Source organism: Anser cygnoides, chromosome 1 (assembly GCF_040182565.1).
Source record: "Anser cygnoides isolate HZ-2024a breed goose chromosome 1, Taihu_goose_T2T_genome, whole genome shotgun sequence".
Lineage (NCBI taxonomy): Eukaryota > Metazoa > Chordata > Aves > Anseriformes > Anatidae > Anser > Anser cygnoides.
Window position 1 is genome coordinate 113,580,106 of NC_089873.1, and position 15,639 is coordinate 113,595,744.

A 15,639-nucleotide genomic window follows, 5' to 3' on the forward strand; every position below is an offset into this window, starting at 1 on the left:
TTAAGCATTCCTACACAACACTGTAATTTGTGATTCGAAGTATGAGGGAGATGGCAATACATTCCCTTTATGAACTCCCCCATAACTATGATATGGGGTTAAAGGAGGAACTCTCTGTCAAGGACAGAAGAGGTGCTTTGGGATCTGGGGAATTGGGTAGAAGAGTATTGCTGTGGGAAAGCCTCAGTGAGCACAGAACTGTAGGGTTCTTTCCTCTGGGATAAAATGCTGTGGTTTGTCTCAAGAGAAGATTTGATGGAAACCTTGTGCTGTAATCCCCGAAGAGTGTTCTAAGCTGTCCTGTCTTTCCGTCAAACGGCAACATTTGAGCTTAAACGATTAAATTTTTAAAGTTAAGGTTTTCATATCAATATGACTTGTCTGTATATAGTGAATATTACTCTGCTGTATGAAATTCATATTTTAACTCGTATTCAATATTATGTGGGTACCTAAATGTGGTTATTGTAACATCTCAAAATTATTTTTATACTTGTTAGTCTGTTTGTGAATTAAGTGGAAAGGTAACAATTTCTCTCTGCGTTTAGCCTAAGACATTCCTTGTCCTGCACACCAGAAAAAGCAAAGCGTTCTTATGTCTTCAGAGTTACGATACACGATTTGTACAACTTCTTAGTTGCTTGTGTCTGTAAAGGACGAGCGTAGGACTGTGCTGAATATTCAGCTGGCAAATGTTTCGTTCTGTTGACTGTTGAAGTGTTACTATAATTCTGTTCAGTTGGTGTCCTGCAGCACTGTGGGAGATGCTGATTCTTTCTTCCCCCATCCTCCCACTAATACAAAAAAGCAACAGAGCATCTATCTCTTGCATGAGATACCAGTCAAATCTTTATTTCCTCCTAGTTGATGCAAAGAAGGATATTTACAGCATTTTTACCTCCAAAATACTCCATCTAGTGCTAGGTGTGTAAACTAGGTTGGATTTTCTTAACTGTTACAGGTTACAGGTATGTCACGCAGAAAATCTCTGCACAAAATACTGAACTAGCATATTGGCTTAGCTGTGAAGGAATAACGTGATAGATTGTCTGTGGAAAACTATAATATGCTGAACTAGCATGTTGGCTTTGCTGGAAAGGAATAATGTGTTAAAAAATCTATGGAAAACTTTATGCAACTGTCATTGGAGATCCTAACTTAGCTGAGTATACATATAAAATGACAAGATATGCAAAAAAAAAAAAAAGTTAATTATTTGGACCGAAGTTAATGATCCTGCTGCATGTACTCAATGTGAGAAATTATTTGCTTCAGACAGCCATGGAGATATGGCTCATAGCTAGAACCTTCTCAGTTTCCTATTTGGCACTAGACATGGTATATATTGTACTTTCGGTAGTGAGATAAACTTGTCTAAACTATAATTAAAATATAAAGTTTGGGCTAGCCTTGCAGTTAGACACCTAGTGGAAGTAAATAGTGTTTGGTGTACTAGGCACTGTTTTGGTCTTGCAGATTCTTGTGTGTTTTTATGTATTTGAGAATTGAGGATGCTTTTCTGAATGGGGGAAAATACCGGTTGTTTTTGAATTAGAGGATTTGAATTCCTCCTGGTTCTGTAAGCATAGGTGAACCGAATCATTCTTTTTAGTGTACGAATTTCTTGTTAAAAACTAAACCAAGCTCACATTTTTTCATCTGGGTTATCACAGATTTTGTGTTTTTATTTTCTTTTAGCTAAGATAGCCTTCATACCCTTGAAGAATGTTAGTTCCTCTTTCTTTGCCAAGTGATAATTCCTATTTAATTGCTCACGCACCAGAGTTTGAGAAAAAGATGCAAAGGGGAAGAAAAAACAAACCAAGAAAGTGCTCTTGTCTAAATAACTTTTGCAAGTAACAGTAGGTTGTCTTCAGTGTTGTTTAATTAGAAATACGTGACTACCTCAGATCTCTCTGCTCAACTCAAGCAGAGTTTTCTTTTGTCTCATCAGCCAGGACTCAGAAACTTGAGCTTCCTGGCATACAGCATTAAGGGACAGCAGGGGGAATGGAAGTGAAGGAAAACAAGAGCAAGGAGAACACCACAGGATTTCTAAACTGAAGACTGTGCTAAATTTAAACTAAATTTAGGAGTCAGCAACCTGTGCTTTGGGTAGCAGTCTCCTTATCCAGAAAGAGAAACAGCTAGTTAAAATCATGAATACCACTCAAGATACTTGATACTTCACAGCAATAGTATTTTGAGCTTCAAGAGCTTTGTAGAGACTTTGTTTTGCACGTGTGGAGACTTCTGTAATCTACAGAAATTCAAAATACCGTTGAAAGCTGTTTTCCACATGGCAAACTGGGCCATTTACTAACCTATATCCTTTCAGATAAATGCTTGCAAATCACTGAACTGCTAGTGTATTTATGGTTGTATATTTGTCCTTTGCACTTGTACATATTTTTTATATAAATAAGGGTTTGGGTGATCATACAAAGAAGATGGTGACTATGATTCCTTCAGGGAAATTAATTGGAAACAAGGGTCAAATCCTTTGTACCTCAATATATTACAAGTGTAACAATATTAAAGAAGCTGAGTTAATAACATACAGTTATTGGAAAAGACTGCTTACTATAGTTAGCATTACAGAAAAGTCTGGTGCAGGCCACATCTAGCTCCAGGAGCAGTTGGCCAACTGTGTGTTCACTGAAATGTCCTAAACCCCTTATTTGCTCATTGTTCTTCATGGGCCAGCTACTAAGAAACCATTATGTTGAATATTGCTAATGCTTTTCCATTTTAGTATCCCTTTTCCTTAGTCCAAAATAAGGCTATGCATGAATGTTAATAACCATGGGCATTCAGGGTTTAAAAATTTTCCCAAAGGCACTATCCTGCCTGAATAATTATGGTGATTTCACAAGAGTAGTTTATTTTATATTCTGTAATATCTATTCTAGATCCTAACTATCTGCTAAGCTTTCATATGGCTATGGAAAATAATGATGATCATGAAATATAGTATTGCCTAAATTATCTCCATATTTCAATGAGTTTCATGGCCTTAGCAGAGTTTATATTAAACTTGTATAGGAACTGATTATCTCTTTAATGATGCTGAACTCAGTTTTCACTGAATTTAAAATTGAGGATCATTAAGAAAATGTGACTCAGGACTACGACACTAAATGCAACTTAACTTTTTAAAACTTTCATTCATATATCCAAAATGTTTTAATACCTTGCAAAGGTCAAGTGCTACTCCTCTTAACAATGTAGTTTTGACTTCATCTTAATATTTGATGTTGCACAGTGCAGTCTTTAAGCACTACTTCATGTATTAATTTCACTGACAGAAATTTTTAGAAACATTATAAATTTAATATGTAAATAAACAAGTATTAACTTTCAACTTGCATGAAAGCTAAGAAGTTGCTAATAATTTTGTGCAATTATCTTATTGTAAAATTAACTCACTTTACTGATTTGGGCCCGTTGAATTACTTGATATTTATTTATTCTCTTATGCAATTTTATATGTTTTGGTTAATGAAGTCTTCATTTGGCTAATCTGTAGATCATGAATTTCTGAAAAACTATCACAATACTTTCAAGATTACTTATTTGAGTGCCTGAGTAAATTAAGATAAAGCTTTTAAGGACACAAGAACTAAACAAACCTGCTCAATGTGAGTCATATTTCAATAAAAGCAGACATTACTAAGATACAGATTTAGAAACAATTTCCTGTTATAAACTTTTTCTGCATATTTTGTTTGTACTATTCTTTTTTTAATGTGGACTATTTTCAATGAAAATGATTCTTTTATTCCTTATAATACTGAGGAGTTTAGACTCAAAATAGAAAAAATCTAGACTCTAGGTTACACAAAGGGATGCAAGATCTAACTGGTATTTCTGTTAATAGTAGATGTTCATGCAGAAAACAAATCTTGAGAAAATATGATGTTTTTGTTATTATTTATATTCTAAATGTTTCAAGCAATGTCTTTATAATTAACCAAAGGAAAACTGACTTGTATACGAATGAGTACTCTGTACCACAGTTTCATCCCAAAGTTGTTGCTTGAGGAATTCTATCTCCTGGACATAAAACAATCCTGAAGCTTCTTTAGTAAATCACCCTTAATTTCAATATAAAACCAATTAATTGAAGCACTTGCTATTATGAGTAGTTCATAAGCCAGTTTTTTGTACGAAATTTAATAAATTCAACAATTCAGCAAATAAAATAAAACATAATTGACTGTTCAGATGAAACTTTGTCAAAGTTTTGTCAGCTTTTTAGAGTTCCACTTTAAAAAGGCTTACTGGTTTCTTAACTCTTTAACATCTAAGCTAATATAGTTAAAATTTAGGAAATTGTGAAAGGGCTTATAGTCCTTTGAAACCTACCTTAAATGCCTGCCAATGCATTTGGCTATACTGAAAGTCTGAAGAGATATCCAACCATTTCCAATTTTTGTTGCCTCACAATGAAAATGTTACGGGGCCATTAATTGTGATTCACATTCTGAATGGTTACACATATTTTACTTTTTTGTCTAGGAGCTGAGAGAAATACATAACAAACAGCAACTACAGAAGCAAAAGAACTTGGAAGCTGAGAGGTTGAAACAGAAAGAACAGGAAAGGAAGACAGAACTAGAAAAGCAAAAAGAAGCTCAAAGGTAACAAAATGCTCTAGTTTATGCCCTTCCTGTGGAGATACGGGAGCGCAAAGCATTGTGCGAAAATAGTCAAATAAGCTTTGTATTTCCAGGAACATAATCTGATTTCAAATAATATATTACTAAATGTCAAGAATATCTTAAGACCTAGAACAAGTTTTGGTTCAGTGCAAATGACTTCTTTAGAAATGAAGTTTTTTTTTAATCCTTGAATGAGAAGTGTGTTGTGGAGATGAGCTTCTACATCTGTCTGTGACTCTTAACTGTCAATGATACATACAGATTTCAGCATTACTTAAAAGGTGTAGTGTACTTCTACATTTGGAGATAGAGCTAATGGTTTTTACTACACACCTTGGAAATAACTTTTAAAATGTATTTATAATATATTTATGTAAAATAAATGGCATATAGTCTAGCAAGCAGTTCTATTCTGACATAATTTATTTGTAGCTTCTTGATTAAATTTTTAGCAGTTTAGGGGTTTTTATGCTGTCAATCTGGGTAAACACTGGTCAAGAGATGAAAACAAAGGCCTGGGAACAAGGGATCTTAAATTATTGGTTATCATATTACATGGATTGCGATCTAAAGCCACCTGGTCGTCTGTGTTATTTCTTTGTGAGTCAAGTTAATTTTATATTTCAGGCAAACCAAAACAAGGTCTCAATGAAAACCTCATCTTCAAACAGAAATCTTATACATAGAAAGTAGCTAAGTTAGGGTAGTTCTTTAATTACTTGCATAGAGCCGGTGCCTTTAAGAATCTGAGGTATTGACTTCAGAAAAAGCAAACTTTCTAAAAAAACAAGAAATCAGTACCTTACCCCTGAGATATGTTTTCATCTGCTCTTCTCAATCCAGCAGCTAGAACAAACTTGATTTATATCTATGGGAAGAATTAGTTGCTCTACTAGAAACATAATTAAAAAAATCATTTTCTAAAGCCCATCTGACTAAACTCACCAGGTAAGACACCACTGAAATAAAAAAAAAAAAAAAAGCGCTTTGTATCAGTATATGATGCAGCCTCAGTGTTGCAACAAAACTGCTGAGTAATTGGCTCTGAATACTTTGCAAATGAACATGCCAAGGACAAATTCAGTGATTGAAGGAGGAGGTTGACAGAACAGTGAATTTATTAAATTGACTTTACATTGAAGGCAGAAATATATAGCAGTAGTTTGTAGAGAAGGAAGTAATATCCTCACTGGTGTCTTAACCTATACTCACGGTATACTGATGTAGAATATTGAGATTGTATCAGCAATTTTGTTTTGAACCAAGGATGTTTTTTTTAGCTTCTGTTAGTAGTTGTCATCTTACACAGGTACTGAGTAATTTGGGATTTCTTGGAAAATGTTTTTGTCAACTCAAAACTTAAAATGACAGAAGATGATATTTGCCCTCTGGTGCCAACCTACCATTTGGAAAGTAAATTTTTACCCTTAAGTATGTTGGCCAGGAATTCGTGGTGCTTTTGGACAAAATATGTGCTATACAGTAGGCCAAGTCTGTAATGACCAATTTGTTGCCATGCAATTTTCACTAATTTTGTAGGTATTAAAAAAATATGGAAGTGGAACAGGTCACAGTACAAATCAAACCACCCTGTGTGTCTGTTACAACCCTTTAGTTATGTTTACCAGTACAAATTGTTTCTAACAGACAATACTTACCCATTTTTTTCTTGTCCTCTGTCGGGGGGCGTAAAGGACTTGCTGGCTTTCACAATTAGGAGTGTGAAATTTTCTGAGTAGTTCTGTAAGAGTACTGTGCGAAGCTTGTGGATATTTTTTTGAATTCCTTGCCCCACAACAGGAAGATCAGGACTGCCATATTTTCTGATTACCACTTTTTTTTTCTGATTTGACTATTTTGTATCTTACCTAGAGATGTTGTAGCTTTGAGAAAATAAGTAGAACCAATTTGTTTGAATAGTATTCCTGACTTCTTCCTGCGTTTTAAAGCTAAAGTGAGTGTTGAGCAATAGAAATGGAAGAGTATAATTTGCTGCTTGTTGTGTTTCAGGGAAAACTGTAGAAGAATTCATTGCTGAAAACATCTGGTGATAGTTGTAGTTCATATCTACAGTTCTAGATTAAATAAAAAGAATTGTGGGGCAAATGAAAATGGTAACCTGTAGTGCTGATATAATGGGATGCTCAGATTGCTTGGGAAGAGATTATGAAAAGCAGCCTTACAGTTACAAGGTCCTGAAGGGCTTATTTATGGGTTCAATTTTTTTTCTATATATGGTTCATTACTTAAAAAAGTTGCATTAGATTTATGAATGTCATGGAAAACTATGAAAAGAGAATACACAAATATTGTTGAATCCCCAAGTTGAGACTCTGATATTGTTAAATTGAAGATCTGGGACTGAAAGTGTAAAGATACTGGATTGTATAAAGCTTATAATTTTCAGAGCACTGTAAGCTCAGTAAGAGACTGTTATAAAATACCTATATAAAGTTTCATACAGTAATTAGAAAAACATAGTTAAACATATTTTCATGTCATTAAAGAGGGGAAGACATCACAGTCTCGATAAAGAAGTTAAACGGTTACTATTCAATCAATAAGAACAGTTATGCATTTAAAAATCTCTGAAGAACTCTGATGAGAAGAAATTGTGTTAAATGTTTTTTCCCTTCTTACATTCAGCTCCAAACCACAAGTATTTAATTTCTCAGTGTATGCTGAGGCCTTTTCAGAGTTCTGTGGAATTGTGTTGTACAGGCATAGACTTCACATGTGAGTTAAAATAAAAAGTGATATTAAAGTCCATTTTTAGATGCAAAGACAAAACAGTTAAAAGTAATAGAGACCTGCCATTAGTAGCAGGTTACACAGATTAGTGTTCTCTCACTTGTCTGAGTCACAGCTCTTTATGAATACATACAATCTTTGCCATCTAGGAGCCACTATGTAAGAAAATGTTGTGGAGGGGTTGATAACTCAACAAATAAAATTACCAGATATGGTAAGATATGTAAAAATCATAAGGAGTACACTTTATATTGTAGATTACACACAAGGACAAGTAACTTCTATGGTCTTTTGTTTGACTGACTTAAAAAGTAAAACAGAACACTTTTACTTGTCCAACAGACGAATCCAGGAGCGGGATAAACAACGGCTTGATCGAGTGCAACAAGAAGAAGAACTTCAGTGGCAAAAAAAAAATCAGGAAGATGAGAAGCAAAAAAGGGAAGAAATAACCAAGAAGAAGGAAAGCGAGGATAAGGGGAAACAGGAAATCCAAGAGAAACTGAGTAAGCTTTTCCAACCACATCAAGAACCAGTCAAGCCAGCCGTCCAGGCTCCTTGGTCAAATGCAGGTAGAGGAAGAAATCAAGAAATGCTGTTGCACACGGCTTTTGAAGAACCATATGTTTCACAATTGAATTGTTCATTTTATTGAAAGAAATCATGAATGGTTTGAGCTCTAAACTCCAAAAGGTTGTTCTCTTCTAGGCTTCAGTGTTCTTCCTAAAAGTATGTTGTTCAGCAGACAGAATAAAACACAAGTCGATGAGACTCGAAGTGCACGCTGAAGAAAGAATCTTAGATGTAAAATGGTCTAAGATGTTGACGTAAGGTGTCAAAAATTACTGCTGCACTTCTCGTTACAAATCTTAAGAAATCTGGATTTTTTATAGTATCAGTGTGTCACTTAGCTATCCTTCTTCCTCTTCCCCTTTGACATGCATGTTGCTTACTGAACAAATGACCTGAAGTCTATGATATAATCTTCTTCTGTTATGTGCGTAATCACTTTCAGCTGAGAGCTTTTTCTTTGCATTATAACATGATTTCTGCCCATATTTGGAATCACGGTACTCTCTTAAGTGGCTTTGATTAATACACATGAGAATTGATAGGGAATGTAATATTTGTCTAAATATTCGATCAAAGGACTGCATAAAAGGGAAATTACCTTCTATCTTTTAGGACTAGTCTGGAGTTGACTTTATCAATTATATATTCTTGTTAGGTATTATTTGGGCAGAATAGCAGAGGGCACTTCTGTGACAGAATACACAAATAGGAACTGCATTATATGAGAGAAATTTAGCTTATCTTTTTTTTCTCTATTCTTCTTTTCACTAGTAATGCATCTTTAATACAAGCATGTGATTTTTAAAACACCATCTGTAAGTGACCTCTTTTCAGCTAATCCGCGTGTGTTAGGACATTCTGAAACATTTTTTTCAAAGTATAGTCAGGCTGCAATTGAGGCTGCTACATAAGCAGGCTCTAAAACTATTTGGTATACCACTGATACATGCAAGAACATTACAGTTTGAATTGAATCTATGGCTTACTGCTCAGATATAATCTACAAAATCAGTGATGCATTTGAGAAGTCATGTATGTTGCATTGTAAGTGCATGATTCTTTCTACAAATAATCATGTACATCATGTTAGTTAAAATATAGTAATATTATACATGATATTAGGAAGAGAAAATAGTAAGCAATCAAATTTTAAAAAGTGCTTTTTCCTATTTCCCCTTGTGTAAAAGGATAATATACTTTCTACAGACAATGGAAGGTTTGGTTTTTTTGTATCCACTTTTGCCTCATTTTTCAAGTCTGTAAAAATAATGCCTTTTTCTTTGTATCTGTGTTTTTTTCTTTGCTCAGAAAAAGCTCCTCTAACAATTTCTGCTCAGGAGGATGTAAAAATAGTGTATTATAGAGCACTGTATCCTTTTGAATCAAGAAGCCACGATGAAATCACTATTCAGCCTGGCGACATAGTCATGGTAAGAAAGGATTGTGATATTTAAAAAATTTCTTTGTTGGTTTGTGTTTTTTTTTTGCACTTGTGTGAGAAGAATTTTATATGGCAGTATTTTTTTTTACAAATTTGTGAAAAATATTTCAGTGAATATCAAAATATATAGGAAGTGATATTGCAGATTACCTATTACAATAACATATAGCTTCTTAGAATTCACTGTAATGTAAAGTTTAAACATAATCTATGAACAGATCATGTCAGTTGTAGTATGCTGAGCTGTGTGTGTTTGAGGTGCAAAGTGTTTGAAAACGTTCCTATACAAAAGTTGTAATTGAAAGGTTTTTTGCCCTTCAAGGTACCTAGGGGTTAAAGTTAGTTATTTTCTGTTGAGAGAGTAGCTGCTATGGGTTAAATCAAAAACTGGCTTTGATAAATAAAATGTGTTTCTAATAAGAAATTTACTTTTTTTCATAGGAGTAGTACAAGAGCAGTGTTAATTTTTTTTTTTAATTGCCTTTATTAAGAAAATGTGATGTCCAGTGTAATACCAAGTGAAACAATCATACTAAGCTACAAGATGGCTACACTTCTGTCAGAATCCCGTAAATATTAGTGAAATCTTTGTAGGGTAGTAATTCTGGATTTTTTTCTACAGCTCTTTTGGTGACATTTTGTGAGATAAGGACCTAATTTAATTGTAACTTGGAGTTATTTCTGTAATTACTCTGTACTTATGTTTTGCTTTTTATCTACTTAGCTCTTTTGTGAGACACTTTAACATTTATTTTCAAGAGGATATAAAGTAGATAAAATGTCATTTCAAAAAAAAAGGAAACTTCAAAACCTAAACATTTGATTGCAGGTGTGTTGATACAGAAGCATTTCCATTCATTTTTAAAATAGATGATGAGATAATGGAATATGGACTGCCTATAAATGTTGTGTTAAACTTCATATTCTCTAAAGCTGTCTTCTGCTTTTGTGCATAACTGTGTTTTTAAATTACAATTCTGTTGTTAATGACTGCAGTATTAATATTAATAACTGGCTAGTATGATCTTAGCATGCTCATGTCTATTCATAATGAAAATGCCCGGTGTGGAAATTTAATGCTATCTTGTTCACTGTGGAAAAGCATATTCATTATAGTGTTCCAAAAATATTTTAAGAGTCATTGCATTTTGACACAGTTCAGTAATAACGGATTTTAGAAAAAAGATACCCTTTGTAGACTGTCATAAATTGTAATGATATCTATAAAAGAAATGCATCTATTCTACGGAGATGAGCCCTCATCTCTCTTCATTTTTTTGTTGTTGTTGTTGATTCAGCTGTGTCACAATGAGGTATTTGTGACATTAGAATCTGCTTCTGGAAATTAAGTGAATCCTGTATTAGCAGCAGTACTGAATGACTCGGGAAGAGGTCCAATCCCATTCTGAATAAAATTGCAATGTGCTATTATTCTTCATCAAGAAATAGTATTGATCAGTCAGCTGTTAAATTAGAGAGGATATAGGTACATGGGTCTCCTTGGGCTCTCGGAAAATGCTGTATCTCTGTTTCTTGGGAAATAGATTGTAGCCTAGACATATAAGTAAACTTTTTTTTTTTCATGAGGAAAAGTGCTCACTATTAGGTAGACTCACGTGGAAATACCATTTTGCCAAAAATATGTGATTTTAAGGAGCACTTCACACATTTTAAATAAAGTCTTTGGTACAACATAAGTTTTCCTATATGTTATTTTAGCTTACTCTAGAAAAGAATATTCTCTAGCTCAGTTTTCTTCATTTAACATACTTTTAACAATAATTAAATCTGATGACTAATTCTTGTGGGATTTATTTCCTGCTCTGTAGTAATTGCTTAAATGGGCTACTCTTAGAAAATATAAGTAAAACACTTTTGTGAAATGTGTTATAATTCTGCCTTGCTTTAAATCATTGCTTTCCTGATGGAGGTTAAAAGGGAATGGGTAAGTGTGCTATATGACTGTTAGGAAGTCTATGCAATTTATTCATTTTCATAAATACAGATTTTGTTACCATGTAGTTTACTTGTTTTTGAGTTTATGTAGGGTAAAGTAACAAATCAACTCACATTGTCAAAAGTAATCTAAGTACAATGGACCAGAATTTACTTTTGATAATGGGCATTTGGATTCCTAGACTCTTATCTGTCCTTAAGTGTTTGTCGTGTTATGTGGGTCTACAAGGTTCGAGTCAGTTACGTCTTTTGGAAAATAATGATTTACAAGCTTACATGTTAAAGTGTGTCTGATGTTTCATTTATGACATAAATGCAACTCTGTAGTTAAGCTGACCTGTGCGGTTAGGAGTTTACTATGTGCAACAAGAAAAATTTTGTTAAGAGTAATTGTGTTGTAACATAGGTGACTTTAGTATTTACCCATTTTAACACTATAAATGGCTTTGTCTGTGCAGGCCTGTGAAATCGTGTCCTGTATCATATAGATATACAGGAGATATTACCCAAACTGTCACTGCTATGAGCAAAGAATCCAGCTGAAGCACACATCCATTGACAGAGCACATGGAAATCAGGCCTAAATCCTGGATTTAAACAGGACTGCAGAATTCATTATGTCAGAATGACTTGAGACTTTAATAGGTGTATAGCTTGTAAATAGCATTTGACAACAGTGTAATATACTTTCACACTGTGCATGAATGTTGAGGTATGTCTTGATAGGAATGAAGGAGAGGAAAGAGGCTTCGTTCTGAAAGAAGTATTTGCAAAAGTGTAGATGAGGAGAGCTTGCTTCTGCTTTACTTTCCAATACACGTGCTAGCTATCTGTAGGACTGATATGGGTGAAATGGTTTAGAGAATGTGTGGGGTGTGGGCTGTATTTTTAAAAAACACTTCTACTTTTTGATTAAAGGATTTTTGTATCTTAACTTTCTGCTTTCTCTGCTTCTTACCTTTTTACATACTTCAAATAACTTCCACTGTAAGACTGTGATTCCTTTCACTATGTAGATTGATTTATAACCCTAACTATAAGTTAACCAAGCTTTTGTCTGGGAACAAAATATATTCTGAGCCAAGAAAGCCATGCCTGGTTCAGGGCTCTGTCTATTCAAGAACTTATGTTTCTATTATGTGTATGGGTATGTGTACGCGATGTGTAGAATTCTTTTCCTTTGGATAGCTCTGTGACAAAACGAGTCCTGCTGGCATTTGCTGCTGTTAGGGTCCATCTTGGAGTAAGTGAATGGATTCTGTTGTTATTGGCACTCTTTGATATAATTCAGCTTATTTAAATAAACTTAAGAATAATTCAGTGAAATACAGTTGAATTACTGAGTTACTGAACTGTAGTGGCTCTGATAGTAGAACATAAGTTAAATAGAAAGTTCATAAAAGAAGCTTAAATGGGAAGTCTAAGTCAATTTCATAATGGTAGTTTGTTGTCAGTTTTGTTGGCTGTTGATTGTGAAAGTTAGAAGGACTGTTCTTTGTATTGGGTACATAGGCAGCCTTGTTGTGTTAGACCCTGCGTAGGCGTAATCAACATATGGCCTCTGGCGTGCAGAGCTTACATTCAGCATTGTACTAGGAAATCCAGTATTCTCCGAGTAGCTAGATCAAAGGCCTACACATGAAGTAGAATTAAAACGATGATACGATGGGTAGTTAAACAAAACAGACTATGATACTCTGGTTAGCTTTCATTAAATACTTTTTTGAGAGTATTAGGTTTTGAATTCGTATGTAGAAGTAATTGCTACTGTAAAGCAGGACTTCTGTTTTTGTGTACGTGAACTGCTAGTGATACGCAAGCCAGCTCAAAGTGGAGTAGGCCTCTGCAAAGCTGACAGAGTTATTAACTGTACCTAATGCTTCTGTTGCTAAGAGTTGTATTGCTGTTACCTCTGTCAATTATTGTGTTGAACCACAGGGAATGAGAATTTGTAAGCTGTGGCTCTAAAGTACAGTTAAATAAATGAAAAATACATGCTGTAATTCAGTGTCCAGGTGTATATTTAAAGTCTAGTTGTATTTTGAAAAAAAAAATAATCTGGAATAAAAGTCTGTAGTAGGGACTTGGGATGGTGGGTGTAAAAATATAAGGAAATTGGAACAAATTAATTTTTAAAAGGTTCGAAGGGATATATTTAAAGTTCTAGTACTGTACTACAAAAAGAGATGCAGATTATATTTTATATTAATGACTGAGAGAACATTTTTTATGAATTATAAAGTGAAAATGATCTTTCAAAGTGTTTTCATGAGTATATGATGAAAACCTAATTTGACTAAATCAGCTTACATTTGAGTATCCTAAGCTGTTTTAAGAATTAATTTAACTTAAACTCTTCTAAGGAGACATGAAATTAGTTGCTTTCAAAATCTCTTTGGTATTTTTTTTGGCTGCTTGTACAAAACATTTTTTTCTGAAAACTTACAGTGGTTTTTGTATTGCTGTGATTTGTTTCAAGGATGTCCATTTTAGAAGGTCATGGTAACAGATTTTCAGTCTTTCAGTGCTTATTCTTTTGTATATTAATGATTCTGGTTACTACCTGAAAACTGAATGAGAGTCAAAACTGTGTGTGTATTTTTACTGTTTAGATTTTAAACTTTGCATCAGGTTCTGATAGTCCATTTCTCGCTCTCTCTCCCAAGATTCACCCTCTGCTGTGACCTCCCATCACTCATACTGCTGCTCTAGCAATCCTATTCAGTGCTGCAGTGGAAATTTTGCTCTGCACTGCAGTAAAACCACATTGAACCGGTCAAGCATGTACTCCATTCATTTTGCTTTGAGTTAATAGGGACTGAGACAGAAGATGGGTGCAACAAAAAGCAGAAATAATGGATTGTTTTGCACCAGAAGAGGAGTGTGGGATAGAAATTAACAATAGTAGGCAGTCAAAGAGTCAACACATGAAGTAAAGCAAAGCAATCTATCAGCAGCTCAAATGAGTAACCCAGGGACAATCAGAGGCAGAGGCTTTGCGGCTTCAGTTTGAGTCACTTCTCTGCAAAACAATGTTCCCACCCTTATCTAAAGCGACTCGTTTACACCATTGCCACAAATGCTTCTTTTTGCCACTGTTCCTTTTTTTTTTTTTTGGCAAACAAACAGCTGATCAGTTTATATTGTTAAAATTAATAGAATAAATAGATAGGTGTGTTCCCAACTGTCAGAGCAACTAGCTTGAGATGCTACCGTATGCCATTGCTGTATAATGTCATTATATTCTGAAAACCCCAATGTCTGAAAAGGATACTATTGCTAATTCCTTAGCTTACGAAGCATACTGTTAACAACAAATCCTTCAAGATGATAATGGATGCTTGGGAGGTAGGGTCAAGTGATTTCAAATTATAGATTTAAGCATCTCTCAATGACTGCTGTACTGTTAACTGCACCAGTAAACTCTTGATTTATGCTCTCATTTGAAACTTCTAAGTATTTTAAAATACTGGTTACTACTGGACTAAACGGATGAGAGAAATTCTTGCCAAAAACAGCCCTTGTGTAGGGCTAGTCATTTGACTTTTCATTACTAGCCTAGTTTTACTGCTGACTTGATCATTGCTAGGGAAATCTGCAGCTATGCACAGCAGATAGTTGTAGATAGTAGACATTATTTACATGTAATAGGTGCAAGACATACTTGTATATAAGGGTTTGCTTAAACCCTTAAAACTGAAATTCTTTTAGAGTATCGAAGAGGTTAGATGGCTAGATCACCAGATTTATCATAATTATTATAATTACCCCTAATAAAATTACTGCCTTTTTTCTTTAAAAAAAGTTTCTGCAACCTCCAGATGCCTTGTCAGTGTTTAACCATGCTATCAATTCATGAGTCATGAGGGGTAGCAATGGTGAATTATTTTTCTTCTGCAATTCTTTCTTACTGTGGAATTAATTTGAATAAATACATTAGATTTTTTTTGTTTTGTTTTGTTTTGAATTTGTTTGACAGGGGTTAATTTTAATATGCTGTGTTTCTGTTCTGTTTTCTGAAAAAGGAAATCTAGGGAAACTTGTTAAAATCTGCATGTTTCATTAGTTAAACCAGAAATAGCAATATTTAATGGAGTCTCCAGAACTAATATCTCTAAGTCTGGTTTACTGTGACAGACTTTCAAGCAACTGTTTAAAAACCCGTGCTTGGCTTATGCATAAGGGCTGAAATGAACCTTTTTATACCTCATCACCAAGAAAACCTTTTTGATTTTTGAAAAAAATGAATCGCAA

General features: G+C 34.2%; 1 protein-coding gene across 8 annotated transcripts in view; it reads left to right on the forward strand.

Moving 5' to 3' along the window:
- Positions 1-15,639, forward strand: part of ITSN1 (intersectin 1) — a 126,436-nt gene that overhangs the window by 66,633 nt on the left and 44,164 nt on the right. For 7 of the 8 annotated variants that reach the window (XR_010825302.1, XM_066978287.1, XM_066978265.1 and 4 more), the window contains 3 exons: positions 4,522-4,643; positions 7,758-7,987; positions 9,297-9,418. Coding sequence is in view for 7 of the 8 variants with exons in the window: in XM_066978287.1 (XP_066834388.1) it covers positions 4,522-4,643; positions 7,758-7,987; positions 9,297-9,418 (474 nt within the window). In the remaining variant the exon portion in view is untranslated. The remainder of the gene's footprint in view (positions 1-4,521; positions 4,644-7,757; positions 7,988-9,296; positions 9,419-15,639) is intronic. The other variant, XM_066978285.1, reaches the window with a different exon arrangement.